At 33.5% G+C, this 27,677-nt stretch overlaps 3 protein-coding genes, 1 long non-coding RNA gene and 2 other non-coding genes across 8 annotated transcripts; 2 read left to right on the top strand and 4 right to left on the bottom strand.

Moving 5' to 3' along the window:
• The first annotated feature begins 3,286 nt into the window (after positions 1-3,286).
• Positions 3,287-3,377, top strand: LOC125586783. The gene has a single exon (XR_007323312.1). It is a non-coding gene; the product is annotated as a small nucleolar RNA Z102/R77 (small nucleolar RNA).
• Positions 3,378-3,436: 59 nt separating this feature from the next.
• LOC125586784 lies at positions 3,437-3,525 on the top strand. The gene has a single exon (XR_007323313.1). It is a non-coding gene; the product is annotated as a small nucleolar RNA Z102/R77 (small nucleolar RNA).
• A 582-nt stretch (positions 3,526-4,107) lies between these two features.
• Positions 4,108-5,434, bottom strand: LOC106395484 (MATH domain and coiled-coil domain-containing protein At2g42465-like). Its single transcript, XM_013835929.3, has 2 exons — positions 5,314-5,434; positions 4,108-5,243 (listed from the first exon to the last, which is right to left on the bottom strand). The coding sequence occupies exons 1-2, from the start codon at positions 5,368-5,370 to the stop codon at positions 4,839-4,841; spliced, it is 462 nt and encodes a 153-aa protein (XP_013691383.1). The 5' UTR covers positions 5,371-5,434; the 3' UTR covers positions 4,108-4,838.
• Positions 5,435-5,844: 410 nt separating this feature from the next.
• Positions 5,845-8,067, bottom strand: LOC106395485 (MATH domain and coiled-coil domain-containing protein At3g58260-like). 2 transcript variants are annotated; one of them, XM_013835930.3, is made up of 4 exons: positions 6,969-8,067; positions 6,733-6,884; positions 6,412-6,566; positions 5,845-6,329 (listed from the first exon to the last, which is right to left on the bottom strand). In XM_013835930.3, the coding sequence occupies exons 1-4, from the start codon at positions 7,073-7,075 to the stop codon at positions 5,916-5,918; spliced, it is 828 nt and encodes a 275-aa protein (XP_013691384.1). In that variant the 5' UTR covers positions 7,076-8,067; the 3' UTR covers positions 5,845-5,915. The 2 variants fall into 2 exon arrangements, with proteins under 2 accessions (XP_013691384.1, XP_048609683.1); XM_048753726.1 differs by having other exon boundaries at positions 6,733-8,067.
• An 8,570-nt stretch (positions 8,068-16,637) lies between these two features.
• LOC106394953 lies at positions 16,638-20,832 on the bottom strand. 2 transcript variants are annotated; one of them, XR_002657450.2, is made up of 7 exons: positions 18,391-20,828; positions 18,192-18,312; positions 18,057-18,099; positions 17,639-17,703; positions 17,428-17,512; positions 17,066-17,327; positions 16,638-16,984 (listed from the first exon to the last, which is right to left on the bottom strand). It is a non-coding gene; the product is annotated as an uncharacterized LOC106394953 (long non-coding RNA). The 2 variants fall into 2 exon arrangements; XR_002657449.2 differs by having other exon boundaries at positions 16,638-17,327; positions 18,391-20,832.
• A 3,311-nt stretch (positions 20,833-24,143) lies between these two features.
• On the bottom strand, positions 24,144-26,393 carry LOC111205902 (MATH domain and coiled-coil domain-containing protein At3g58280-like). The gene is made up of 2 exons (XM_022702305.2): positions 25,074-26,393; positions 24,144-24,958 (listed from the first exon to the last, which is right to left on the bottom strand). Exons 1-2 carry the CDS (start codon positions 25,212-25,214, stop codon positions 24,554-24,556), a joined length of 546 nt encoding a protein of 181 aa, XP_022558026.1. The 5' UTR covers positions 25,215-26,393; the 3' UTR covers positions 24,144-24,553.
• Between the last annotated feature and the right edge of the window lie 1,284 nt (positions 26,394-27,677).

The following is a 27,677-nucleotide window of genomic DNA, read 5'->3' as shown; positions in this document are numbered from 1 at the left end:
CCTTAATCTTTCAAGAGATTATGTATTTAGTCTTTGTATAATCTCATCCTAAAAAGTGGTGGGCTCATACAGACAGATATCAAATCAAGTAACAAGAAATAAAAGTAAAATTATTTGTCAGCGTAACTTACCAGGCCTGGACATTTTAACCTGGACCGAAGATCCGAACCGGAACCGACCCAAAAATATCCGACCCGGAACCGGACCGAAAATTTACAAGTACCTTTTGGGTCTAAATTTTTTTTACCCGAAAAACCGAAACCGAAAAAGAACCGACCCAAATAGACCCGACCCGATAAGAACCGATTTGTACCCGACTTAAAAACATGTATATCTAAAACTATGATGTTTTTGTGTTCTATCTTATATATATTATTTTATGATTTAGTTGAAATATTTTTTGTTAACAACATTTGTTATTATTTTTTAACATTTTTAAAGTAATATTAAGCTTTAAAATGTAAAATTTAGAGTTTTAAAATGTTTTATTTTAATTATTAATAGTTTCATTTAAGTTGTTTTGTAAAATTTTAGATATATATGACAAATATTCAACTAAAGTTGATGGAATTGGGTATATCATGTCTTTTTCAGATCCTAAATACCCGAACCCGATCCGGACCCGATATGGACCCGAAAAATTACAAGTATTTTATGGGTATTTTAATTATAGACCCGAACCGACCCGGACCCGAGAAGAACCGACCCGAACCCGAACCGAAAATTTCTAAGTACCTATTAGGTCTAAATATTTAGGACCCGAAAAAACCCGGACCCGAAAAGATCCGGACCCGAAAGGAACCGGCCCGAACCCGACCCGAAGACCCCAGAGCCCAGGCCTATAACTTACAACTGATTTTATAAACTAAAAGCAACTTTCTACAAGCTCCCGAAAAGAAAAATCAAAAGAACATTGTACCAAGAGCAAACTCAGATGCAAAAAGCTTTCGCAAGGAAGGAGGGTAAATAGAGTTTAAACCGAATAATGAGTTTTTTACATAAAAGGTCACTTTTTGACTTTTTATAATACAGCGGGTCACATTCTACTACTAAGGTAGTTTTTCAATGGTTGTTTACCCTATTGCCCTTAACTAAAGGTGAACGAGATGTGTAGTTGGTTGTTCTTTAGTTTTAGTTGAATATTTTTAATTTTTAAATTATTTTAAAATGGAGGAACCGAAAGCATCAACAAACTGAATTAAATATTAACATAGTTTTTTTTGCCGTAACTTCTCCTCATCTTTTTACGGTTAAATATTTTATAAAAAAAATTATTTTAGTGACTCTGTGAGGTGGAGGTTTCTTCATCACTTCTGTCGAGCTCTCGAACACTAACCATCAGAGGCTGCCGTAAAATCTGAGTGGCCGTTGACCTCTCGGAAAAGAGAGCCTTAGTTGTTTGTTGGGTCATCAATTACTACATCCATCCCGAAGACAAACTTCATTCTCCACCTATTCCCACCTCCGTTATCTTAGGCTTCGATTGAGGTCGTCTCCCTCTCAAACTCAGCAACCGCAGCTTAAACATGAAGATTTCACTGCATTCACCAACTCCAAGGTAACATAGCTAGCAAAGCCGTCGAAGGAAGTTACGTTTCGTCACAAATTCATATAGTGAAGTTTCACGATAGTTCATAGAAGAACCGCGGCAGTGTACATGTGGACATGTCTAGACGGTGTACATGTAGACATGTCTAGACGGTGTACACCTTTGTTAAGTGTTAATCGATAAAGAAAAATATCATTGTCGTCGTATTCATACATCTTTTAAGAGACTATTTGTAAGAGCATGTGTTGGTGCCTGTTTTAAAAGAAGAGTTGTATGTCCATGTGTACATTGTTTTGCTGCTATCCCCGTGTACATTGTTCTAACGATGTCCACGTGTACGCCCCTATGTATATTGTTCTAACGATGAATATCATAACTGAATAACCGAATGACATGCACAAATCTCTTTAAAAAATTCTCAGTTGTACAACATTCTAGCGCTATCACACATATTTCGATGTTTCAACATTTGTAAAGGCTAAATAGCATTCATATGTACATGTTCTTTCACTATCCACATGGACATTGATTAACAAAATCCATAAGTACATGTTGTGTGAACGGCGTGTACAGATCTCGAATCTCACCGAAGAGGACGGTATTATTTCTTGGTTCGAAGGTGAATACATGGTTCGTGCGAGATGAAATGTTGGTGGAGAAGACGGTGGTTGTGGTGGTTGCTGATGAGCTGACGGCAAAGCAGCCTCTGACGACGGCGCAGAGATCCCAATCCTCAGCCATTGACTTGGTTTCTCAGGGGAGACAAAGCTTTCTTCTGAGAATCTCTGAGGAGAGAAGATACAAGCAGAGGACTGAGCTCATGGCCGTCGAGTTATATTAATTTTGACAGCAAATCAACTTCACACTCTGAAGCTTTCGATTTTCTCCGGCTGAATCAAAGTCAAACTAAGTGATTCACTGCAGCAGAAGTAAAAAGTCAGCGAGAAATCCATTCAGATCTAGCAACGTGGGAAGATGAAATCCAACGATTCGTGTTGTGTGGAGGATTTGGAATATACATAAGCTGTAGAAGATGCATGAACAGATGAATCACAAGATGATTTTACACCACTACCAGCTGCGGCAGTGGCTCTCCGCTTCACTCTGTCGAAACTTTTGGTTTTTCTCTTCAGTTATATAAAAGAGTAAAATCTGGAAACTAAAGGAATAAGAGAAGAAACTTAGTTAGATTATAGTTACGATGTGCAATCGAAAGAAGGGTAGTATAAAAAATTAATATTTTGACAGCTGTGTATATGTGTGTAAAAAGCAAAGAGAAAGTGTGTTAGGAGTCAAAAGTGACTCAGAGTGTTATTTAAGTCTGATAAAGTGACTTACAATGTAATCCTTTCAGAAACTTTCAGAAATAATACTTTCAGAAATAAATAACTAACAAGAAAGATTTTGTATGAAACCTTCTTAGAACTATTGGGCCAATTGCGGCCCATAATGTATCTTCACTGTTACACACTCAGACTTACCTGGGCCCATCATAAACTCTGGACTTAGTTGAGCCCATTTTAACAAATGGGTATTTACGTCTTTTTGATGAAGGGAGCCCTAAAGAAACCCTAGGTTTATCTCTGTATATATAAAGCTCCATCTGTTTATTCTATCCCTCAACGAGTTTAAAGGAGTTCAAATTCTGTTTTGCTCTAAATATTTAGACTTGTTTTTGGTAAAGTATCGATTTTTATGTGTTGTGTTTTTGATGAGAATTTAAAAAGAGTAGAAAGAGATAGATATGATGATTGAACTTTCTTTGTTCCCTATTGGTTTGATTCGCCGAGATGATGGCATCTTACGTATTAGCTCTATCTGATCTTTCCCTTCTCCTCTAAAAGTTGTATTTTGTTTTCTTGAGTTCTTATTAATGAAGAGAATGTGGAATGATGAATGTTGAACTTTATTGTTCCCTATTGGTTTGATTGCCGGAATGATGGCATCTTATGTATTAGCTCTATCTGATCCCATTCTCTTCACTCTCTATTCTCTGTTTTATATCTTGTTTCTGATTATTTGTTAGGTTGGGAATTGTCTTTTTTTCCCTAAGGTGTTTTGTCAGACGACCATAAGAACTATTAGACTCGGATTAGTGTTCGTCATGTGTTTGTGTTTGCTGTTCTTTATCTCTGATTAGTGTCTTTAGTCATTGCCGATGGATTGAATCTGAGTTTGTAACTTCGGCCTATCATCTCTCTGAGCGGAGAGATTTTTTGATGAATTTTGTCTTGTAATTGTAGGCTTTTTAGCTTATTAATCTATCAAGATTGTTGTTCTCATTGATGAACTCTTGACGAAAGTTCAAAATAGATAATTTTTAAATTAATTGACCAATATATAAAGTCTTAATTGAACGTGAACTGAATCCAAATTTGCTCATTAAAAATTTGATAGCTTATTGCTTAAATTTCGATGTTTATTTAACGTAAACAGCGTGACTAGCTATTTCGACATGGGTGCAACTTGCATAATAGAGATTGAACGTTTTGGACTAAAAGAAAAGAGAGATTGAAATGTGCTGACCGGACATTAGATCAAACCAGGCAATTCCCGAATCAGATATCCAACGTTGATGATGTCATGATATGCTTGCTTCAGATGGTCTTAATAGCTTTTCACCAAGGCTCTCTTCACCAAAGATAAGCAAAATCTTGATAGCTTATGTCATTGCACTGATAATTGAAAGAATCATTCTCGAGTAGCCGTTTGAATGAGACAAAGACTCAAATCTTTAAAATGATGCATAGCTTTTCCATTGGAATTGTTTGCTTTTCAAAATTCTAAGCCTCCTTCAAGAAAAACACATGTGATCACTTTTGTTGGTTTATATCCACCTAGAGTCAAGCAAACAGACCAAAACACCTAACTGTGACATCAGAAAATATCATCTAACGTTAGCAGTGATCACTTTTGTTGGTTCTAATTGATTCCAGTGCAACATCTGCGTCAAACAGATCATCTTTGAGATTTCTTGTGGAACTTGCGCAAAATCTCAGTTAGGCTGAGTAGGACATCCATTATATATTGTTTACCTTTTCCATCAAGAAACACACATGTGAAATAAAGAAACCCTAATGTGGATGCTCTGTTCTTGAAAACAGAGAACATAGACTTATCAAATAATCATTCTTCTTTTTCACTTCATCTCTTTAATTTGCTATTTGCGCATAAAATATATTTCTTTTATTCAAACGATTCTTGTAGTTAAGACAACGACACATGTTCTCAAGCACGTAAAGAGGAAACCTCAAAAAAACATTTAGGCTTCTTTATTAGTGAGTTCCATTCAAACAACATCCTCGAAACCAAGTCGAGCACTGTCGGAAACAGCCTCCTTCTCTTCATTCTTCAGTTCGACTTCAAGCGCAAGCAACACTTGTCTCTGTTCCACAATCATTCTATCGAGTTCCCTCATGCGAGCACCACGTGATTCCATTTTCTTCTTCTTCACGCAAAGCTCTTCCAGCTTCTTCTTCAACCAATCCAACTCGAAACCTACCCCTTCCAGATCCATAAACGTGTTCTCAGCATCTCTTAGTTCCTCCTCTGTGAGCTCCTGAGGAGCTAAGGAAGCTATGTCTATGAGGTCAAGGAGGTTGTTCAAGTACGCAGTCTTCACCAACTGGTTCTTTGGACGAAGATCTGATGCCGTTTCTGGGTGTCTTTCAAAGATTCTCCTCACACACTCTACCTGAGAACAAGTTTGATGTATAAAGACACCACCACAAGTGATCGTTGTTAAGTAAAATAGGTGTTCTTACCTCTGAATAGTAAACACGAAAGCCATTGATCTCAACTGTTCCATCACCGCTCCACATTGCTACGATCTGAGTTTTCTTGTGATACAGAGAAGAAGCTTTACTTGCAGATTAGGCACGTGCAGTTTTGTGTGTTTGAGGATTGTTTTCATGTAACTGAATATATATACCAAAGAAGATGCATGCATCATTAATAAACTTGAGCTAATTGTAACTTAATAATACCTTGTCATAATTAAATAACATATGATTATTAATGGTATCACACGTCAATCAACTTCTTTGGTACATGACTCAATGCTTTGTTCAGACACCCGAAGATAGTTGCTTTTCCATCAAGAAACACTTGATATTTATGAGCCTAAAACAATTAGGGTATAAAAACTAGATGATCCGTACATATATATTTTTTGGATAGTCTGAGATTCGGATGATCTATAACTACTTAACATTTGGGAGTTAAAGGCGAATGTTTCATCCGAGTGTCACGTCCTGATTACAACTAAAGAAACCTAAAGAGTCTTAAGAGGCCAAACTACAAACCATTTAGTTACCAACCCTAGCATTAGAAGAACCTAAACTCAAGTAACTAAGAACTCAATCCATCAGAAAACATCTTCATCATCAGACAACAAGAGAGGAGCACTTGCAGCCAAAACCTCTGCCTTCTCAGTCTCCAGCTGAGCTTCAAGGTCTAAGCACTTCTGCTTCAAATCCTTCAACTTTTCCTCAGTATTTTGGATCTTAATCTTACCAGCTTTCTCTTTTGCCTTCTTTTCTTTTATCTCACAAATTTTTTTCTCCAACAGTTCCAACTTAAACCCTATAGTTTTCATGTGTGCAAGAGTAGTTTCTGTATCAGACAGATCACCGTTGGAGATTTTCTGAGGTGACAGGTGCAAAGTCTTAGTCAAGCTGAGTAGGACATTCATGTATGCTGTCTTCAGAAGTGGGTTGTTTATAGGAAACTTTGATGCAATGTCTGGCTCTCTCTTAAACAAACGGTTGACAGATTTGACCTAGGAGAGAGCAAAGAAAAATGTGTAAAGTAAAACCAAACTATATATACAAAGAACCTAATGAGTCTTTCTTGTTTCTTACCTGTGAAGGAAGAACTTGGAATCCATTAATGATAACTTCAACAACATCTATCTCAGCAACAATTTTGACTTCTTCATCCACCAGAAACCCAAGGGTGGTTTTCATGAGTGGAAAACTCAACCTGGGAGTCTTGTGATCAAACCACTGTTGTGTTACTATAACACCACAATGCAGGCATTCATATCATAAGTTACATGGTGGATATAAACCAGTTATTGAATATCAATTTTGTTCCCAACTTCATAAATAAGCCGGTTCTGGGCAAATGAAATATTCGATTTGGCCCCAAGAACAAGAAGAATCAAAAAGTAGCAAGCTCACCTTGTCGTCGGTAGATTTGTTCAAGAGCCTTATTTACTATAGTCACGGAAAAATTTGCTAGCCTTCTCCATCCAATAGGAAAAGATTCACAATCAGCCACTTCCAAAGTCAAGTAGTTAAGCCATTTTCTTTTGGGATAGGCAATAAGACGCCTGTAGGAAAAAAAAAACAAATCAACGAGAGCATATATGCATACGTACACGTTAACATTAGAGAATAGTTTTCGTCTCACGTACCATTTGCAGCCACTAATTACGAATGAGTCAGAACAAATTATCTCCGATCCAAAAGGGGCTAAGTTCTTAATCACCCAAGTGAACTTGCTGTCAACTTGACTCCCCATTATTCTTGACCCGACCGTGGCTGATCACGATTCACGTACTCTCCCGAATTTGTAAATCTAATTATCAGACCACAAATAAAACTATAAACATAGAGATTAAAGATTCCGCTGTGAAATTCTAATAGTTAATTTTAACAAGTTTCAATCTGACAAAAGGAACATAGAAACATAGACGAGAGTGTATAAGAGGACGAAAATAATGAACTATATACTCACAGCCACAGGGTTTCGAATGTTGAGAGAGAGAGAGAGAGAGGGACACAGGTTTGGAGATAAATATGAATCCCTTCGTCTCCTCGTATATTTATATAGCTCATTGTTATGAACCAATTTGTGAATGCCATAACCAAATAGGCATATTTCTTTTCTACTGTATACTTTCCATTTATCTATGATGATCTATTGCAATTCCCTATATATTTATAAAGGACTCCATAAATTGAGATATATACAATCTATTTCTCCCATTAATTTATAACACGTTATCAGCACGAAACTCTAAATATCCTGAGCCAAAACCAAAATCGCAAAACCCTAAACCTAGCCGCGACCCGACGAACCCTAATCATCCGATCGCGTCTTTTGTTCCAGCTCAGGTCTCCGATCAGCTCCAGCCTGATCCTAGGCGAACTCAGCCTCAGCTACCATCCAGGACAGCTCGCGTTCCCGGACAGCAAGCGTCCCGTTCGCACCAGACGATCAAACCGCTCGCGATCCGACAGCAAACAGCTCGTGTCCCCGATCAGCCGCTCGCAACCCCAGCCTCAATCCGTTCGCAGTCAGCTTGCGTCCAGGCCAGCTCGAGGTTCATTCTTTGTTGGTCCGGTTTCAACAATCAACTAAGCTAAAAGGTAATTCGAAATCTAAGAACATATTAATCGAATTTGGATTGTTTGATAAAGAATGAAACCATAAAACCTAATCTTTATGATAAAAGCCATAGGATAATAGATCAAACCCTAATGAGTAAATCGAAGCTCTAAAGTTTGATACCCTAAACCCTAAATCATGTTCCTACATGATTAAAACCCCAAATCGGATTTTACAAATTAAAATCAGATAAAACCTAATCCTATATCTATAAACCCTAAATAATATAAGTATCAGAATTAATTATACTATAATTATCAAATCGCATATTAAAACCCTAATCGAATTTTTTGAAATCAAAATTGTTTTCGGTTTATCATTGAGGTTTTAAATCTGATTGAATCTGATGCTATGTTGATAGAATTGTTTGACAATTAAGTTGCTAGATTTATTATTCTCATCCTGCTAGTTTAATAATTCTGATCTGTTTAAGTCTTGATTAAATCCGACCTACTTGTTTTTATTAATGTTTTGATCACAGTTAGGATTGATAGATTTATTTTCTCATCCTGCTTGGTTAATTGTTCATCTGATGTAAAATTGATTAAACCGACCAGCTTGTTGAAGAATTGATCGAATCCGATAGGTTGCTAGCTTGCTATGCTTATATAATCGATAGGTTGATAGATTCATGATAAAATCTAATGTCTTGAGGTTTAAGATTGTATGCTAGGTTCGATTTTATTGATTGATCTGATTAGAAATCATGAAACCCTAATTGTAGTCCTAACCTTAATCCGCATATCTGAAACTTGAAACCCTAAATTCATTATGCTTATGAGTTCTATTAAATTCATTGATCTGATTATATGTTTTTGATGTTTAATAAATTCGGATACTAGATAGATTATTTACACACGGTTTATGCTAAATACCAATCAGCCTTGAAACTGATTCATTGAAATTCATGCTTGAAATCTATATTCTAGTATTGCTAAAATCAGCCTTAAAACTGATTGAGTAATTAATTGAATCCGTTTTTGCTAGTCTTGATAAACCATAATATTATGAACACATAGAAATAGTATTGCTGAGACTTGCTAGAAATTGACTGATTGATTAAATGCTTTTAAGATTGATTGTTTCATTGTCCTCACAAGATTGAAATCTGAATTGATTGTTTTTAAGAATAAGGCCGCATGAAAAATTATACCTAAATATTGAGTGATATATGATTTGAGATGTCGAAAATCAGCCTGGATTTTGCTGCCCTAAATCTCTCTGGAGATAATTATTTACAGTGGGCATTGGATACAAAGATTATCCTAAAGTCAAAAAGACTTGGTGAATGTATCATAGAAGGCAATAATGCAAATGAGAAAGATTGATTCAAGGCAATATTAATTATTCGCCATCATCTTATTGAGAGTCTCAAAGATCAGTATTTGACAATTGAGAATCCTCTAGACCTTTGGATAGAATTCAAATCGAGATATATATGATCACCAAAGAAAGGTGTTATTACCAAAAGCTATGGAGGAATCTCAGAATCCAGGACTACAAGTCCGTGGATGAGTCTATTGCTAGCTAATAAGAAACAATGAATTGAGACCTCCTGGATCAACCTCATTACCTGAAGCCAATAAGGCCGCAAAGGAAAAAAAAGAATCCAAAGAATCTAACCACATCCAGGATGATAGACCACACGGCCATGGCCGTGGAGGGTAGAAAGGACGTGGCCATGGCCACTATTATACATTTGGCCATGGGAACCACTATGACAAAGGCCATGAGTGTCAACCTAATTTGAGCCATGGTCGAGGCAGAGACCGTGGTATATCCTTTAAACCACAAAGCTCGACCAAATCAGTGTGCCATAGATGTGGAATGGGGAACCATGGGCTAAGAAATGTAGGACTCCCAAACATCTTTGTGACCTCTATCAAGAGAGTCTGAAAGGGAAGAATCTTGAAGCCCACTTGGTATATAAAGATGGTAAAGATGATTTTTGATCATGAAAGAGATGATCCTACGGAATATGAAACTTCTGATTGCCTAAAAGAATAATGTTGATTTCGACTTCTGTGTTTGTTTGGTTTTTATACTTGCTTTGTTTTATCACTTTGAATTTATTTTATTGCTTTGTTTGCTCTGAACTTAATAAAAGGAATGAATGATTTTCAAATATATAGGTTTATAAGAAATATAGTTGCGGGTATAGCCATTCTCTTGATAGGCTACGGCAATACTAAAGAGATCTAATGATTTATATTCACTCATAGAAGCCCATTGAGTTTAAAAGATATAAGAGTGGTTTCTATATTTAAACAATGGGCAAAGGAAATAAAAAGTTTTTTTTAGATATATAAAATTCGCCCAAGACCATAGAAAAATGGTCGAGATTATACCTGCATTCTCTACTGGTTTTTACTATGTCAAGATCAGGATGATAGAGGCTAAATGCCTGCGAAAAATATTCACTTTATGGCATAACCGGATTGGCCATCCTGGTACAAACATGATGCGAAAATTGATATTCAAAAGGAACACAATAAAAGATAAGAAGAGTTATCCCAAAGAATCTCACGTGTGTAGCATGTACACAAGGGAAACTCATTAGGCCATCACCAGTAAAACGGCTACGAGCCCCTTTCTCATAATAAAGACTATATGTCTAGACAATACTGGTGAATACATGTCTCAAGCGTTTAAATGATTATGGTATGTCCATGGGGGTAAGTGTGGACAATTCCGTGATACATGTACATACCAAGAACGGCTTGGCCGAAATCTTTTATTAAACGCATACAGCAGATTGCTAGACCATTACTTATGAGGTCAAAACTCCCAGTCACAGCTTGGACCACATGAAATTTACATGCATTTAAGTTAATACGCATCAGACCATTTAGTGAGCATAGATATTCCCCCATCGATTAGATAACGGGTCAAGAGCCAGACATATCCCATCGTAAGACATTTGGATGTGCCGTCTATATACAAATTACTCCACCACAGAGAACTAAGATGGGATCTCAAAGGAGGATGGGGATATATGTTGGATATGATTCTCCCACGATTATTAAGTACCTTGAGCCAAATATGGGTGATCAGTTTGAGGCCAGGTATACAGATTAGGGGGAGAAAGTAATAAGCTGGTAAAAGAGTAAAAGATATTACATTTAATCAACCATTATTGTCTTGGCAAGATCCTCGGACTAAAGAATGTGAATTAGACGTCCAAAAGATAATACATTTACAAAAGCTAGCTAATCAATTACCAGACTTATTTGCTGACCCGAAAGAGAGTGGCTAAGTCATATATACCAGCTTATAATGCACCAATTCGAAATGAAGTCCAAGAAGGACATAATCAAGTTGCTACAGAGTCTAGACAACGTTTGAAACGTGGTAGATCGATAGGTTCCAAAGATAAGAATCCTCGGAAACAAAAGAAAGGTGCAGAAAATGATAAAAAAATCCGAGCTCGAGGAAACCATCCTAGACATGAAAACAAAGCCGGCCGGTTCTAATGTACCAAACACTGAGGCTTGGGACGCCAAGCTTCAGGGTACTAATGGTCCTGATAATAATGAGTTTGTAATCGATTATATCATGTCTGGAACATAATGGAACACATAAGAATGTCGACACATAGATGATATATCTATACACAAGGTAGCACTTGAACTAATGGATATAAATGAGGATCACGAACCCACGTCAATATAAGAGTGCGCACTCGTAAGATCAGATTGGATAAAATGGAAACGTGGAGTTAGGCTATTTAAAGAAGAGAGACGTATTTGGTCATATAATATAGACGCCATATGATATAAACCAGTGGATATAAATGGGTCTTTGTGAGTAAGAGAAATGAATATGAGAAATCGTGAGATATAAAGCACGACTTATTACACAAGGATTCTCACAATAGACTAGGAATATGTTATGAGGAAATATACTCCCCTGTGGTGGATACAAATACTTTTAGATTCCTAATAAGTCTGACTATATATATAAGAAAGGAAATTAGATGGTCCAGTGGATAAAAAGATAGAAGTACCAGAGGTTCTTGAGCTCAAAGATAAAACAAGTTCTCGAGAACAACATTGCATAAAGAAATTCGAAAATATCAGTGTATGTTGATAATCTGAACCTCTGGATACATGTCCCAAACAGCTGAATATCTTAAAAAAGATTTGAGATGAAAAACCTAGGCAAAACGAAATTTTGTTTGGATTTACAGTTTGAGTACATTAATAATGAAATCCTTGTGCATCAAATGCATATACAAAAAAGGTACTCAAGAGATTTGATAAAGAACAAATTCGTGTGCATGGTCCAATGAGAGAGGATGAAGAAGTTCTTGGTCCCAAAATGCCATATCTCAGTGCCATAGGAGTTTTGATGTATCTGGCAAGCTACACTAGGCCAGATACATGTTTTGCCATGTATTTACTATCTAAACTTAGCTCATATCTGACCTAAAGGCACTGGGACGGGATTAGACATATCTATATTTTGATTTATTTTATACTAACCATCCCAAAGAAGGGTTAATTGGTTTTGTTGATACAGGTTATCTATCAGATCTCAGACATGTTATGAAACAAACCATCACAACAACATTAGCCAAGAAATTCGTGAGTATATTTGGCCGCAGGGTTGGAGGTCCATAACTCAATATGTTCGATCAGATTGCGGCCGATGGTAAAGAAAGACTAACTATCATGGGGCAAGCCGTAGGCGCGTGTAGTCAAGGTCCATTCGATCAGAGTATAGGATGATCGACGGCTAAGTAACATATTCTACCCAAGTTTTCTTCACCAACGACTTCTAGAAGACGAGAGGGGTCCAAGTACTTCATGTTCATTCAAGTGACAGTTCAGAAGATCTATTCATCAAGTTACTTCCAACATCAACCTTTCAGTGAGGTTCAAATCAGGGGGAGTAATACGTGTTGTACTCTTTTTCCTTATCCATGGTTTTGTCCCACTGGGTTTTCCTGGAAAGGTTTTAATGAAGCAATATCCAAAGCGTATTACGAGCTCTTATGGTTATAACATTCAAGGGGGAGTGTTATGAACCGATTTGTGAATGCCATAACCAAATAGGCATATTTCTTTTCTACTTAGACAGTTTCCTTTTCTTTGTATGCTTAGGATTTCATTTTCCTAATCACTTTAGGATTTGTATACTTTCCATTTATCTATGACGGTCTATTGTAATTCTCTATATATATATAAAGGGCTCCATAAATTGAGATATAGACAATTTCTTTCTCCCATTAATTTATAACACTCATCGGGTTATTAATTGTTGTGGATAGTCACATATAACCAAATTGCGCCTTACATAAACTATCGGGCAATAGCTCACTGGGTTATTTCTAGTGTTTATAAACCCGGACCGAACCGGTGGTCGATCCGGGTTAAACCGTGGACCAGAAACATATCAGGATTGGATGGATAAAAATCAGGTTTATTCGTAGTTTACGATAAAAAAAATCAATTTTGTTAATTGTTTTAGGTCTCATAATAATTACAAATAAAAACTTTATATTTTAATATATAGATTTTTGAATTTTCATAATTCACAATGATAAAGATTTATACTTAAAATAACGATTTTGTAGTAGAAGAAAATTCTAAATAATAAGAAGTTGCTAACTTACATATGTCGCTAATTTTGAGAACAAGAATCATGATCAATTTACTTACTCATTATTTGAGTTATTCAGTTGTATATATATATTTTTTTTTATAACCGTAGTGTAATCCCAAAAGCTTTCTAGGTCCAAGAACTAACCACTATGAGATCCGCAGGATCCACATTTTCTTACTACTTAAAACACCCCGGATGGCCAAAGAGAATCAAACCCAGGACGGTACCACTGGGCCAAGACCACTTGGTGCAGTTGTATATATTCATCTAAAATGAACAATAACTATTTTTATTCTAATAGGTTAAAACAATTAATTTTGTTGCATTTATTAAAAAATAAAATTATTTACGAAACTATAATTCTGGTTTCGTCTTCAAATGAGATTTGAAACTGGGTTCAAACAAAACTATATTTCAAAAAGGGCATATTTTTGGGAATATGAAAGTTATAGAATCATACCATACTTTTAGAAGTACTAGAGATTTTTCCACGCTACGCGTGGATTATGAACTATATTTTATTTAATTATAGTTTGCATATTGGTATATTAGTTACTTTCATTTTCATGTTGTATTGAATATAATTTTTTAATATTTGTTGTGTTTTAAGATTTTGAAATTTGTGTTATCTTCCGTTTTGTATAAATGTAGTATATACACTATGTATAAGCTCTATTATAATTTATAAATATTTTTGTTATAATTATACTATTTTCGTATGTTTGTTAGACATGATTTTATTTTCAATTTAAGTTAAATTCCTTATTTTTTCCATGTTCTTTTTTTTATATGCTTCTTTCTGATTTATTAATAAACTATTATTTAAGAGGTTGTAATACAAAAATACATTTTTTTAATAAACAACATATTGAATAAGAGAAATACATTTTCATGTTTAATGCTTCTTTGTATAACATTTCTTGTGTTTTTGATTGATTTTGAAAAATCATTATTTATTATTATTAGGGATTGATGTGTGGATTTGTTTTCAATAATTTTAATATTATTTATAGTAAAAAATTTTGATAAATATTTTTTCACTAATCATGTAATCTAATAATTATAATAAACTGTTATAAAAATGCAGACTTAAAAATTACAACTATTTGTAATTGAACCAAAAATAACTGCTCAAAGAAGTAAGAGGGAATTTCATGTTTACCACTTTCATGGTACCATTATTCATCTTTACCATCACTAAATGATATTTTCAAAAATACTTTCTTTATTAAGTGACAAAAGACTTTTATAACTTTGTCGAGGAAATTTCAAGTTTACCACTTTCATGGTACCACTTTTCATCTTTACCACCACTAAAGGGACATTTTCAAAAATATATTATTCACTAAGTGGCAAAAAATTCTTATACCCTTGTTCTCTCTCTATATAATAAATCATTATTTAAATAAATAACTTTTTTTTTAAAATAATAAAAAATAATATTTTTTTTATGTTTTCGATTTTTCAAATTCGATCTTTTTATAAATTTTTTTTTTTTGAAATTGTTTTTTTAATTTTTTTCAAATTTTCTTTTTGAAAATCAAAAATTATGTTTGAAACTATTTTAAAAAAAAATTATATTTTTTTATATTTTTTAAGTATTTATTTATATATTTATTAGAATCCTAAATTTCATATTCCAAAAACCATACCCTACCACTCAATTTTAAACCCTAAGTCTAGATTAGTTAACCCTAGGGGTATAAGTGTCTTCTACCCTTCGTTAAAAGTGAGGGTAAAAGTAATTAGTGTATACATGAAAAGTAGTACTATGAATGGTTTATTTGTGGCAATTTCCCAACTTTGTTCTCTATATATATAAAATAAATAGTTATTTAAATAAATAGTTATTTAAATAAATAAAAAAATAAAAATATTTTTTTTTATGTTTTTGAATTATACTTTTTCACATTCGAACCATTTTATAAAAAAAATTTGATTTTTTTTTCCGAATTAGTTTTTCAAAATTTCTTTTTAAAAATCGAAAATTATGTTTGAAACTATTTTTAAATTTTTAAAAAATTTTGTTTTAAGTATTTGTTTATATAGTTATTAGAATCCTAAATTTCATATTTCAAAAACCCTACCCCACCCCTCAATTCTAAACCCTAAGTCTAGATTAGTTAACCCTAGAGATATAAATGTTTTTCACCCTTCATTAAAAGTGAGGGTAAAAATAGTTAGTGTAAACATGAAAAATTGTACTATGAATGTGGTATTAACGACAATTTTCCAAGAAGTAATATAATAATTTTTATAAAGTATAAATGCACATATAGTCAAAATTATTGAAGACTGCTTCGATTTATAAATTTACCCTAATTTTTGGTATCTAATTTTATATACTTTGTTAAATTCTAATTTTTGTATAGTGTATTCACTTATAATTAGAATATTTAAGTTTCTGACAATAGATAAAGAGAATCATATATAATTTTATGAATTAGGAACAATAATAATAAAATATATAGTAAGTTCACATGTTCATTTATTTCCTGTTCCATGCCTCTTCATGTTGAAATTAAAGATTTTAAATCTAATAATAATTTATATTTCTGATTTTTTAAATTTAATTTATTTTAATTTCTGTACAGTACTAAAACTAAAGGCTTGTTATTCATGTTATTCTAAAATTTAGAGTCAATAATTATGCTAACTTAGTAAACAATATTATTATTGATATGACATTTATAAATATTTTTGGTATAAGTAATAAAATAGATGGAAAGCAATAAATATTCAAAAATGTTAATATGGAGTTTCTGATAATATCAAAAATTGTGTATTTTTTGTCAGCCAAAAATTATGCATTTATAGGTTAATTATACTTAAAACGTTTTTAATAGAATGCATCCATGTTTTTATCTCTCTTCTCATTGAGCAACGTAAAGCAATTGTTGCATAATCCTTAACTACGCAGACACGTTGATTACATCGTTACCTAACTCCAAGACTACTAATCCTTTACCAGCTGGTCATATGCTCCCTCTGACTCGCAACTTCACTTATACTAAAACGTGGTTTATTGTAATTTGATACAACTTAATTTCTACATTTTAGAAAATGTTTTCGACTTTGAAAACAATTAATCAGCAAACACTTTTACATGTTTTCCTCGAAGATTCAGATCACATACAATATAACATAACAATTGAAATTTCATACTACACATCTCTCGCTGTACACTACATAACATTCCAAAGAAAAAGACTAAATTAAAACCATAAACAATTTATAATATTTATTTTTCTCGACTGATCTACATGATCCTTCTCACAATACAAAGCAGCAGCCATGGCAGCACTTGAAAGCTCCGACTAAAGAAACCCACAACAGCTAATTGGTCTTCTTGGGATCATTCAAAACAAACTCTGCATACAGATCCTTCAACGCAATCACCACCGTTGTTATCAACAGTCCCATTATTCCTCCCTCCAATAAAACAAACACCAAAAAAGACATTATAACATCTCCAACATAAAATTCTTGAAGATCCAATCTTTATTTTGTTACCTCGAGAGTAGAAGGAAACATAGTCCGTCCACCGATAAAGGGGATGTATATTGTATAGCCTAACGATAGCCAAGCGAGACATCCTTGGAAGAATGCGATCTCCGCTGTGGCTAAAAGGACACCAGAGATGGCTAAAGCCCAGGACTTCATCGCATCTGACGCTAGCGGAGGGATTGATCGGGAGCATGTTCATGAATTGCTCAGTCTTACCGCCTGATTCTGATGTGATTAGAATGTACATAACCGAACTGACAACAATTAGCTGAGACACAAAATTGAATAACTCAGTAGCTCCCAAGATGATGGAGTTTCCTATAGAGAAACTGTTGCTACAACTAAGCAAGGTAGTTGAAAAAGGTTACCTGAAGTCCGCCATGCCCATAATGGACTGCATTGAGTGCTGCTTTAAGCAAATGAGTTGTAGTAGTGCTGTTCCGTGAGATTTTTCTGCACCATTTCAATGTGTCAAAAACATGTATCACTGAAGGAACAAACAGTAATAGAAAGATGTACACTTTAATAATGTGATGAATTCTACGGGGTAACAGATTAGCTTTATCGGAACAGACTTACTATATCTCATTCAATACGGAGATTGTTGAAGTTGCCTCTGTATAGCTCTCATACCAACCGTAAAGCTGCTTTTCGCAACAAAAAGAAGATTAAACACGCTTCAAGTAAGCGAGAACTTATGAACTTATTACCAATCTAGAGCTTGGAGATACTTTTCCAATCATTACAAAGAATATAATTGGCAAAGAAGCAACACTAAAAGCTAACTGGAACATCACAAACTCATTGCATCAAGGTGAACCAAAAAAATCAACATGATCTAGGATTTTTTATCAATTAGTCTACTAATAGGAGAACATAACATATATTAATCTTCATGATGGTTTTCTAGAATAAAACCAACAAACTTACTTGTTTGAGTAAAATGGACCATGGGAAAAAAAAACTCCAATACCAGTAAAATAAGGTCTAAACATACCATTGCAAAAGCTTCGGTGAATAATTCTCTCTTCATGGCAGCCCTGTAGAACAAAAAGAAGAGAGGCATAAATATCTAATGTGTTCACTATATGTAATAACATACTCTTAAGAGATTAGATTACCAGGAGCTCACCATACACAAATCTCACTGTATCTGAATAAATTAAATTTTAGATGACCACGACAATACATAAGGAAGTATGAAGATGAGGATAAACACCTGATCTTCGAGTGATTTTGGATTATTGGTAGATCTTGCAAAAAAAAAATACTCAAAAAAATCATATAAAACGTTGAGCTTTTCAGAAACAAAATAACATTGAAATTCTTACCAATCTATTCTGGTTCTCTTTGGATGGGAGACGATATAAATAGGACAGTGAGGGGAATTCTTAATATGATAGGGTTGTTTCAGATTCCATATAGCATCTGTTTTTTTTTTTTTGAAACACTTTTTTTTTTTTTTTTTGAAACACCCATATAGCATCTGTTTAAGTAGGAGAAGGTGGAGTGTTAAAGGTTGTGGAGATTTATGATTGGTCGGTGTTCGAAACCGCCGATGACTATCGATTGAATTCGAGATTTGTGTGTCGATTGATTTGGAAGAGGAAAAAAATCTTAACGTAGGAAGAGTTACAGGTTGGTGGAAGACGAAAAGATGGATGAATTTAGGCTTTTGCGTAAGAAGTGTTGCGTATATTTTTGTTTGTTTCTTTTGTTGTATTAATATTGTCATACGTGGAATGTCTTGTTTGTTTTATATAAATGATGTGGCACTAAACTGCATTCTGATAGGCTGATTTAATTTGCATGCGTGGATAGGCTAGCTGATGCTCATATATATTTCCCTTTTACTTATTGTTTGATCTTAGATATGAAATATTACAAAAAAATATAAGAGTATCTTATGGATAAAAAACATACTTTCCAACATATAAAAAATTGTAGCTTCTTAAGGTATCATAAAGTGGCTAGCAAAATTCGAACTCACAGAAGATATTATCTCTTTATAAATATCAAAAAAAATTATGTTATAAGATTTTAAAAATTATTTTGGAAACATCATAAATGTAAGTGGCTATCATAAATTCTCATTCAAATGCATATTAAACTTCTAATTTCATCTTATTTTTTTCAAGTTGGTATTTAGTTCATATGATCATTGTTAAATATCACATGAGATGGTTCGATGGACAACCTTTTATTTGGATCATTTTTATAATGCTAGACATCATGCAAATTTTGGTTTTATGTTCATGAAACGATGTTATCAAAATCAAATTATTGATTAGACCTTACTAATCAATGTCTAAAAATATCCAAGAAGAAGTGTAGAAAATTGAAATACCTAGAAGCAAGACAAAAAAAGTTGGTCTTGTATGGTTATGCTTTTGTGAAATCGGTGAGGATGTTCTTTGCACAAAGGCTGTTCATAAGTATAATGTTAACAGTTTTGTCTAGTAAATTATGAGCTTTGATTGTTCGTCTTAATCAAAATTGTATTCCAATATATGACAAGATTTCGGGAACGGAATTGTGATCAGTTGACTACTTTTGCCCTAAAGATGTTAATGCTTTTACTAAAGGTAAAAATGAAAATCAAGTGATTATATGCGGAGATATACCCAACTAATGTAATTTGGAAGTCTTATTATTGATGAATCATATATATAAGTTTCAATCTTCATTTATTGGTTAGTTTGAAAATTTAATTTTAAATCGTAAAATAAATTTATATTTAATCTATTAATCTACATGATTACAGAATTTTATAACTGTTTTTTTGAAAGTAATTAACCACACAGCAAGACCTCCAATCCTATTATCTCAAAATGAAATCATGTTACTTTATTAGTTTTGATTACATAAATCAACGATTACTGCATTTAATTTCATAATTTACTTACCTTTTAATAAAGCAACTTTCATTACTATAGCGATCATCTTTTCCTTTTCATAAAAATTTTATACTTGTTTCATCTTACTTTTAGATGATTACGACATTTTTTTACCACATCATTGTTGCAAAAGGATGAGATATGGATTGCTCAAAAAATAGATGAGACACGAATGATTGAAAAGAGAATTTGAATACACTATGGGTCTACCATTTTCTTGGTTACGCGGTAGTTTGAAGAGAGCAGAGCTAGAAGAAGAGGGTGAATACAATCAATCTAGACTACAACCTTTTCCTTTCATGTCAGTATGCCTAGAATGACCAACATCTTCTCGCTTAACCACATATTTAGTCAAAATTGAACAGCAGAAGCAAGTAGGCTACTCCTAATACGAGCGAGTATTGCCACTTCATCTTACCCAATTTCTCACTGGGATATTTGAAAAAGAGCGAATAACAGCCAAAATTGAATCAGAAGCTCCAAACAAATTTTCAAATCTGTACAACTTCACGAAACTGGTAAGGTCGATATGATAAGAGAGAAAGAATCCAACCGTGTAGCGGTACGTTCCACTCGTGACGTTTCTTTAAAAATGTAGACAACTGCATAAAACTAACCAAGACTAACATAAAGGATAGAAACTTACAAATCATGAAGATATGCATGGAGCAATTCTCCACTTCTGTAGCAATATTAAAATCCACCGGTTGAAGAACCAGTGGAAAAATGCTCGGCCATAGGTATACCATGACGACACTCATAGTGAAAAGTTTGGCGTCGTTATGCATACTACCGTCATCAACATGCACGAGAAAATGCTACACCGGACACTAATGAGAGAACAAGGAGGGCAGTTCCGTCCGACATAAGACATGCTACTGGAGCTGCAACCCAACTTTTTTTTTTTGACAAAAAGCTGCAACCCAACTTACTAGCAGCATCTCAACACCGTCCCGAACAGCTCACAAACTATTAATTTATTGTTCTCAACTAAGGAGAAATAAATTAATAATTTTAAATTTTAGATATGAAAATATATTGTTATTTCTGAAGATAAATACCTATATTATTATTATTTTTTGTTCGGACTATGTTTTATATATATATATATATATATATATATTTCTTATAAACTTTTTATTGATGTTGTTTTATAAAATATGACTAAAACTAAAATTAAAAGGGTTATATATAATTTTATATGTTTCATAGATATTTCCTTTTTATTATTTATGTAAAATTAAAAATAAACATAAATAAACATTAAAAAGTAAACAAAAAATTATTAAGAAAAAGGGAAATAAAATAATTTTAGTAATAACAATATGTATACTTTACCATTCATTAAGGTTAAATTTGTAATAACCACTCAAAATATTAAAGTTTTTTATAGATAATTTTTATTTGTGTTATTTTATTAAAATGTGAAGAAAATAAAAATAAAATTCGATATATATAAATTTTATATGTTTTATAGATATTTCTTTTTTTTTATGTGGATTTTGAGGGAAAATAAAATTAAAAACTCAGTTAAAAATGTTTTAAGAAGAAATGTTTATACAGTAATTATGCCTAATTTATAAGGGGAAATTTTATGTTTACTATTTTTATGTTACCACTTTTCATTTTTACCACTACTAAAGAGACATTTTCAAAAATACATTTTTTATTAAGTGGCAAAAGACTCTTACAATCTTGTTATCTATATATATAATAAATTCTTATTTAAATAAATAAAAAAATAATTTTTTTAAAAAATATTATTTTAAAATTCGAACTTTAGTTTTAACATAATAATTTTCTGTGATTCGGAATCCACTCGATTGAAGTTGATTCTGGCTTGAGCTTGTTACCTTGTTTTCTAATTATACTTTTTCAAATTCGAACTTTTTATAAATTTTTTTTTTGAATTTTTTTTTTTTTTGATTTTTTCAAAATTTCTTTTTGAAAATCGCAATTATTTCAAAAAAAATTATATTTTTTAAGTATTTAATTATATATTTATTAGAATCCTAAATTTCACATTCCAAAAACCCTACCCCACCCCTCAACTCTAAACCCTAAATCTATATTAGTTAACCTTAAGGGTATAAGTGTCATTTACCTTTCATTAAAAGTGAAGGTAAAAATGATTAGTGTAAACATGAAAAGTGGTACTATAAATGTGGTATTTGTGACAATCTTATATATTAAATTAGAAATCATGACTTCTTTCATTTTTAATTTGAATCATCACTTTGAAATCTTATTAAATGTATTTTATTAAGACTAATAATACATAGAATCTTTAAAATACTTTAATCATAATATCTTTTAATATCTTTTCATTTTAAATATAAATATATTTATTTTAAAATTCTAACCAATCTGTTTTAAAAGATTTTTACCAGATCTTCATTTTTGAAATTATATTTAAATATTTTCACTAATTTCGAAATTAGTTTGAAGTATTATTATACATTAATAATCAGTAAACGTTTATAAAATGAAAAATAAAAAATTCTGTAATATTTTATATATTATATAATCATAATCAATCATATTAAAAGAAAATTATTATATTGAGCTAAATATAATAAAATTGTATTAAATTTATAAATTTAATTTTCGTAAGTGTAAAATATTTATGTTCAAAAATAAAATCTAATATGTTGGTAAGATGGGTTAACATTAGCAAACTATATAATACATGTATAAAAATTAACATGTATTTCTTTAAAGCTTATAATATAAAATCTTTGTAACTACTTTAATCATAATATATTTTCATTTTAAATATAATATATATTATTATTATGTTTTAAAAATTCTAATAAATCTGTGTAAATATATTTAACAATAATTTAATGTATTTTAAGTTATCATTTATAAAATGAAAAATAAATAAATTATATCCTATTTTATCTACTTTATAGTCATGATCATGTTAAAATACAATTATTGTACTTAAATAAATATGATAAAAGTATATTTAATTGATAAATTTATAAATTTTATTTTCATAAATATAAATCATTTATTTTAAAAATATAATATATGATAGAACGGCTTAAATTAGCAAACCATATAATACATGTCTAAAAATTAACATATCTTAGACTTTTGTATATACAATAATATATTATTTAAAATGAATAAGCATAAAAAAATATTAGTAAAAATAAATACAGCTTTGAAACACAGGTTAGAATTTAGCATAAATTAAATATAAAATAATTTTCAAATATGTTTTCTCATCAATATATTAATTTGCTTAATAACTAAATACAAATACAATAAGATAAATATATAATAAGAAGTGAAAATACATATGGTTTTAAACAGTTGATTAATTATAACATGTAAATTATAAAATTATTGTATTTGAAATAGTTATATAAACATTTAATTGTATGATTAACGTTAAAAATATATACCATTAATGTTTAAAAACAATAATTTATGTATAGAAAAGTGAAAACAAACACCCGGACGGTTCCGCGGATCAAAATTTAGTTTCCCAATTTATAATTCATCAAGTTTAACTTCGTAACTCGCTACTCTAAAAATTAACGTGGAAGGGACATGCGAGAAACTGTTTTTCTTTGTCATCACACTGGAGAAACTTATGTCAAAGCATTCTTTTTTTTTTTTTTATGTCAAAGCACTCATTGACTTTCAATAGCTAAGCGGCCTGGGCGTTCGGGTCTTCGTGTCGGATTCGGACCGGTTCCTTTCGGGTCCGGGTCTTTTCGGGTCCTAAATATTTAGACCCAATAGGTATTTAGAAATTTTCGGTTCGAGTTCGGGTCGGTTCTTCTCGGGTCCGGGTCGGTTCGGGTCTATAATTAAAATACCCATAAAATATCCGTAATTTTTCGGGTCCATATCGGGTCCGGGTCGGGTTCGGGTATTTAAGATCTGAAAAAGACATGATATACCCAATTCCATCAACTTTAGTTGAATATTTGTCATATATATCTAAAATTTTACAAAACAAAAACTATTAATAATTAAAATAAAACATTTTAAAACTCTAAATTTTACATTTTAAAGCTTTATATTACTTTAAAAATATTAAAAATAATAACAAATGTTGTTAACCAAAGATATTTCAACTAAATCATAAAATAATATATATAAAATAGAACACAAAAACATCATAGTTTTAGATATACATGTTTTTAAGTCGGGTATAAATCGGTTCTTATCGGATCGGGTCTATTCGGGTCGGTTCTTTTCGGGTCCGAGTCTATTCGGATCGGTTCTTTTTCGGTTCCGGTTCTTTCGGGTAAAAAAAATTTAGACCCAAAAGGTACTTGTAAATTTTCGGTCCGGTTCCGGATCGGGTATTTTTGGGACGGTTCCGGTTCGTGTCTTCGGGTCCAGGTTAAAATGCCAAGGCCTAAGCTAAGGTTCACTCTTCGGTGTGTATACATGAAAACTTGGGACGCAGATGCTCTGTTTCATATTTATTCTGTAAGAAATGGTGTATACGATACTTGATCCATACGTAAACTCTTTTTCTTCAAAGAAGACAGACTGTATTGAAATAAGAAAAGTTGAGGAAATAAGCAGAGAGGTTCAACTAAAACTCTCAACCAGTGACTTCCTTTTATCAAACAATATCACTGAAATCAAATGGTGTTTCAATAGCCAAAGCTGAAGCTTTCTGCTTCTTCAAAGCAGATTCTAAATCTGACAAAGACAGCTTTCGCTTCTTGACTTTTTCCTCAAGTAATCTAATCTGTGCCCTAATCTCCCGTTTTTTCTCCTTTTTAAGGAAAGCCTCGTCTACTTTCTGACGCAACCAATGCAACTTAAAGCCTGCTTTTGTTAGATCCAAAACTGTGCGGTCTGCTTTGTTTAAATCGTCCATTGTGAGCTCATCAGGCGATTGGCATAGTGTCATAATTACGTTGAGAAGAACACCCATGTAAGCATTTCTAAGCTGTTGATTCTTTAAACTGAAATCTGATGCCATGTCTGGATATTTCTCAAAGATTGCCATCACTTGGTTTACCTGTGAAACAAGCAATGTCCAATCGTTGTTTATTTGTTTTACACTATTAATATTGATACTTATAGTTTCTTGATTTATAGATTTTTAAAAAAATAGTTTCTTGGTTTATCATCACCTGTGAATCAAGAACCTGAAACCCATTGACTTCCACAATTTCATCAGCATCGTCCGATGACTTGGACCATTCTTCAGATGAGGATGAGTAACTCTGTTCGTCATCGCTAGACTCACTACTCTCAGCTGTATTGTTCACCATTGGAACAAAATCGCTCACTTTTACTAGGAATGCTTAGTTAAGGATGATCACCCTTCAGTTTAATTTGCAGAAAGGAATAGAGACCATAGAGGATATATATATATATATATATATTTGGGGAGATAAGAAAGAGATTTAAACAAAATGCATGCATCATAATAACAAAATTAATAAATGGTATAGTTAAGCAAGCAATGTGATATTAATGGTGTCCATATAATTGAGCTACGTTTTCTTCTTCTTTTTGACTTTTGAGCTACTTTTTGCCGTGTATTACTATGATGCATGCATGTATCCAACGATTTTTTTTTTTGAACGACATTTTATTAAATTTAAAAAGGGGGAGTTCACGATACACAAGTAGCAGAAAGCAGAGCGCCTTTAGCAAGGCCATCAGCAGCTGAATTCTTTAAGCGAGTGATATAACTAAAGGAAGTTACAGAGAACTCAAGAGACAAGTTAAGGATGTCATGGATGATCCCAAACAGTTCTTTAAGAGTAGATCTGTCGTTGATAGCTCTGACTAACGTCTGAGTAGATTGTAAAGGTGGAGAAGCCCATCTGTCTGGCTTGTAGCATAGCTTCACGGATGGTCAGTCCTTCAGCCACTAATGCAGAAGATACGAATTCTTCAGTTTTGCTGTTCATGTATGTAGTTTCACCGGTGGCGTCGGAGTAAATCCAGCCTAGTCCTGCATGTTTTGTTTCCGCCTTCCAAACCGCATCGGTATGAATAACGATCCCTTCAGGGTTTTTTGTCGTCACTGATCTGGGTGGAGTGACTCTCTCACGTGCTGAGCTGGCTTGATCCTGCTGTTGTAGTGGTACCTGAGCTTCTTGTCATTCTTTTGCTAGGCATATGGCTTTAGACAATGTTTCCTCCACCGTGATCACTCTGTTTTCAAATATTTGCTGGTTCCTTGTAGTCCAAATGGTCCAGCAAATCCAAGGAAACAGAGGGCCGTTAGCTAGGCCTGATGGTGGAAGGTTTGTTAACTTTGTTGACGCTTTCAGGCCTGCCTCGAAGCTCAACGCAGATGAAATTATTTCTGGAGGGGTTACTGGTGCTAGCTCCCGCATACTCTTTGCAAAACGACAGTGTAGAAAGAGATGGGATGCAGTTTCGCGTGAGCCGCAATGGATACACTTCACATTAGTTCCAAAGCCTCTCTTTTCCAAGTTCTCGCCCAGCGGTAGAGCTCCTTTGACGATCTTCCAGAGGAATACAAGCACTTTTGGGGAGAACTGGCCTCGCCAAATGTCTTTATTCCAATCACACAGATAGGAATGAACATGCTGATCAAGGTGTGCGTCCTTCCTAGCTATATATGTGTAGTATCCTGTTTTTGTGCTGTACTCACCGTTTGCTGTTGGGAGCCATATCAGAGAGTCAGATTTTCCTTGTTTGCTTGGTTTAATCGCGAGTATCTCTGTCATCATAGTAGGCAGTGTCCTGTGAAGAAGCTCTCTGTTCCATTCACCTGTAGACTCCTAAATCAGGTCCGCAACTCGCCAGTCTTTTGAGTCCGCTGGAGCTGGACCCATTGGTCGCAATGGGGTTTCAGAGGAAAGCCAAGGTTCATCCCATAGCATGGTATCTCTACCATTACCTATCGCCTTACCACTGTTCTCCAGAAGTAAGTCACGCCCACATAAAATACTTCTCCAGCCGTGGGATATTGAATTTGAGGCTGAAACATGGAGGAACGGTTTATCTTTGCAATACTTTCCAAGCAAGACTCTTGCAAGTAGACAGTCAGGCTTGGTAGCAGTTCTCCAGCTCTGTTTGGCTAACAGCGCTATGTTGAAACCTTCGATGTCACGAAGACCTAACCCACCGTCTCCCATTGCTTTAGCTAACTCAGACCAGGCTACCCAACAGATCTTCCGTTGATCTGGGTTTGCGTCCCACCAGAAGCGTGTTAAGGCCGACTGGATACGCTTGACGAGACTAAGGGGTAGTTTGAAACAGGTCATGTCGTATGACGGTTTAACCGACAGGACCGACTTGAGCATGACCAGTTTACCGGCACTTGACAGCTTCTTTGTGCTCCAATTCTCCGCTCTCTGTTTGATGTTATCAACAATAGAAGTAAAGATGTCCTTCTTTCTCCTTCCGAAGTGTTTCTGGAGCCCTAAATACTTACCGAATCCCCCTTCTTTTGTGATTCCAAGACTGGTCTGAACTCGCCGTTTCACTTCCGGTGTTGTCTTCTTTGAAAATGTGATGGATGACTTTGGGGTACTGATCATCTGGCCTGAAGCCACTTCGTACTTCCCCAAAATTTCTTTGAGAGCGTCCACACTTCTCTGTGATGTTTTAACGAAAAACATCGTGTCGTCAGCGAATATAAGATGGTTGATTCGAGGGCTGCCGCGCGCCACTTTAACTCCCGCTAGTGTGCCTCGTACTTGAGCTGCTGTGCATAGACCGGACAGAACTTGACTGCACATGATGAATAT

The sequence above is a fragment of the Brassica napus genome, chromosome C4, assembly GCF_020379485.1.
Source record: "Brassica napus cultivar Da-Ae chromosome C4, Da-Ae, whole genome shotgun sequence".
Classification (NCBI taxonomy): domain Eukaryota; kingdom Viridiplantae; phylum Streptophyta; class Magnoliopsida; order Brassicales; family Brassicaceae; genus Brassica; species Brassica napus.
The sequence above is the reverse complement of the archived record's forward strand: the minus strand, read 5'-3'. Positions and strand labels throughout refer to the sequence as shown.

Excerpts from the sequence above, each read along its gene's own strand:
- LOC106395484 (XM_013835929.3), bottom strand. The coding sequence starts at position 5,370 with ATGTGGAGCGGTGATGGAACAGTTGAGATCAATGGCTTTCGTGTTTAC. Across the intron at positions 5,244-5,313 it reads TTCGTGTTTACTATTCAGAG|GTAGAGTGTGTGAGGAGAAT; the intron begins GTAAGAACACCT and ends ACTTGTTCTCAG.
- LOC111205902 (XM_022702305.2), bottom strand. The coding sequence starts at position 25,214 with ATGGTGAACAATACAGCTGAGAGTAGTGAGTCTAGCGATGACGAACAG. Across the intron at positions 24,959-25,073 it reads TTCAGGTTCTTGATTCACAG|GTAAACCAAGTGATGGCAAT; the intron begins GTGATGATAAAC and ends CTTGTTTCACAG.
- LOC106395485 (XM_048753726.1), bottom strand. The coding sequence starts at position 7,075 with ATGGGGAGTCAAGTTGACAGCAAGTTCACTTGGGTGATTAAGAACTTA. Across the intron at positions 6,567-6,732 it reads ACAAATCTACCGACGACAAG|TAACACAACAGTGGTTTGAT; the intron begins GTGAGCTTGCTA and ends GTGGTGTTATAG. Across the intron at positions 6,330-6,411 it reads TCCAAGTTCTTCCTTCACAG|GTCAAATCTGTCAACCGTTT; the intron begins GTAAGAAACAAG and ends GCTCTCTCCTAG.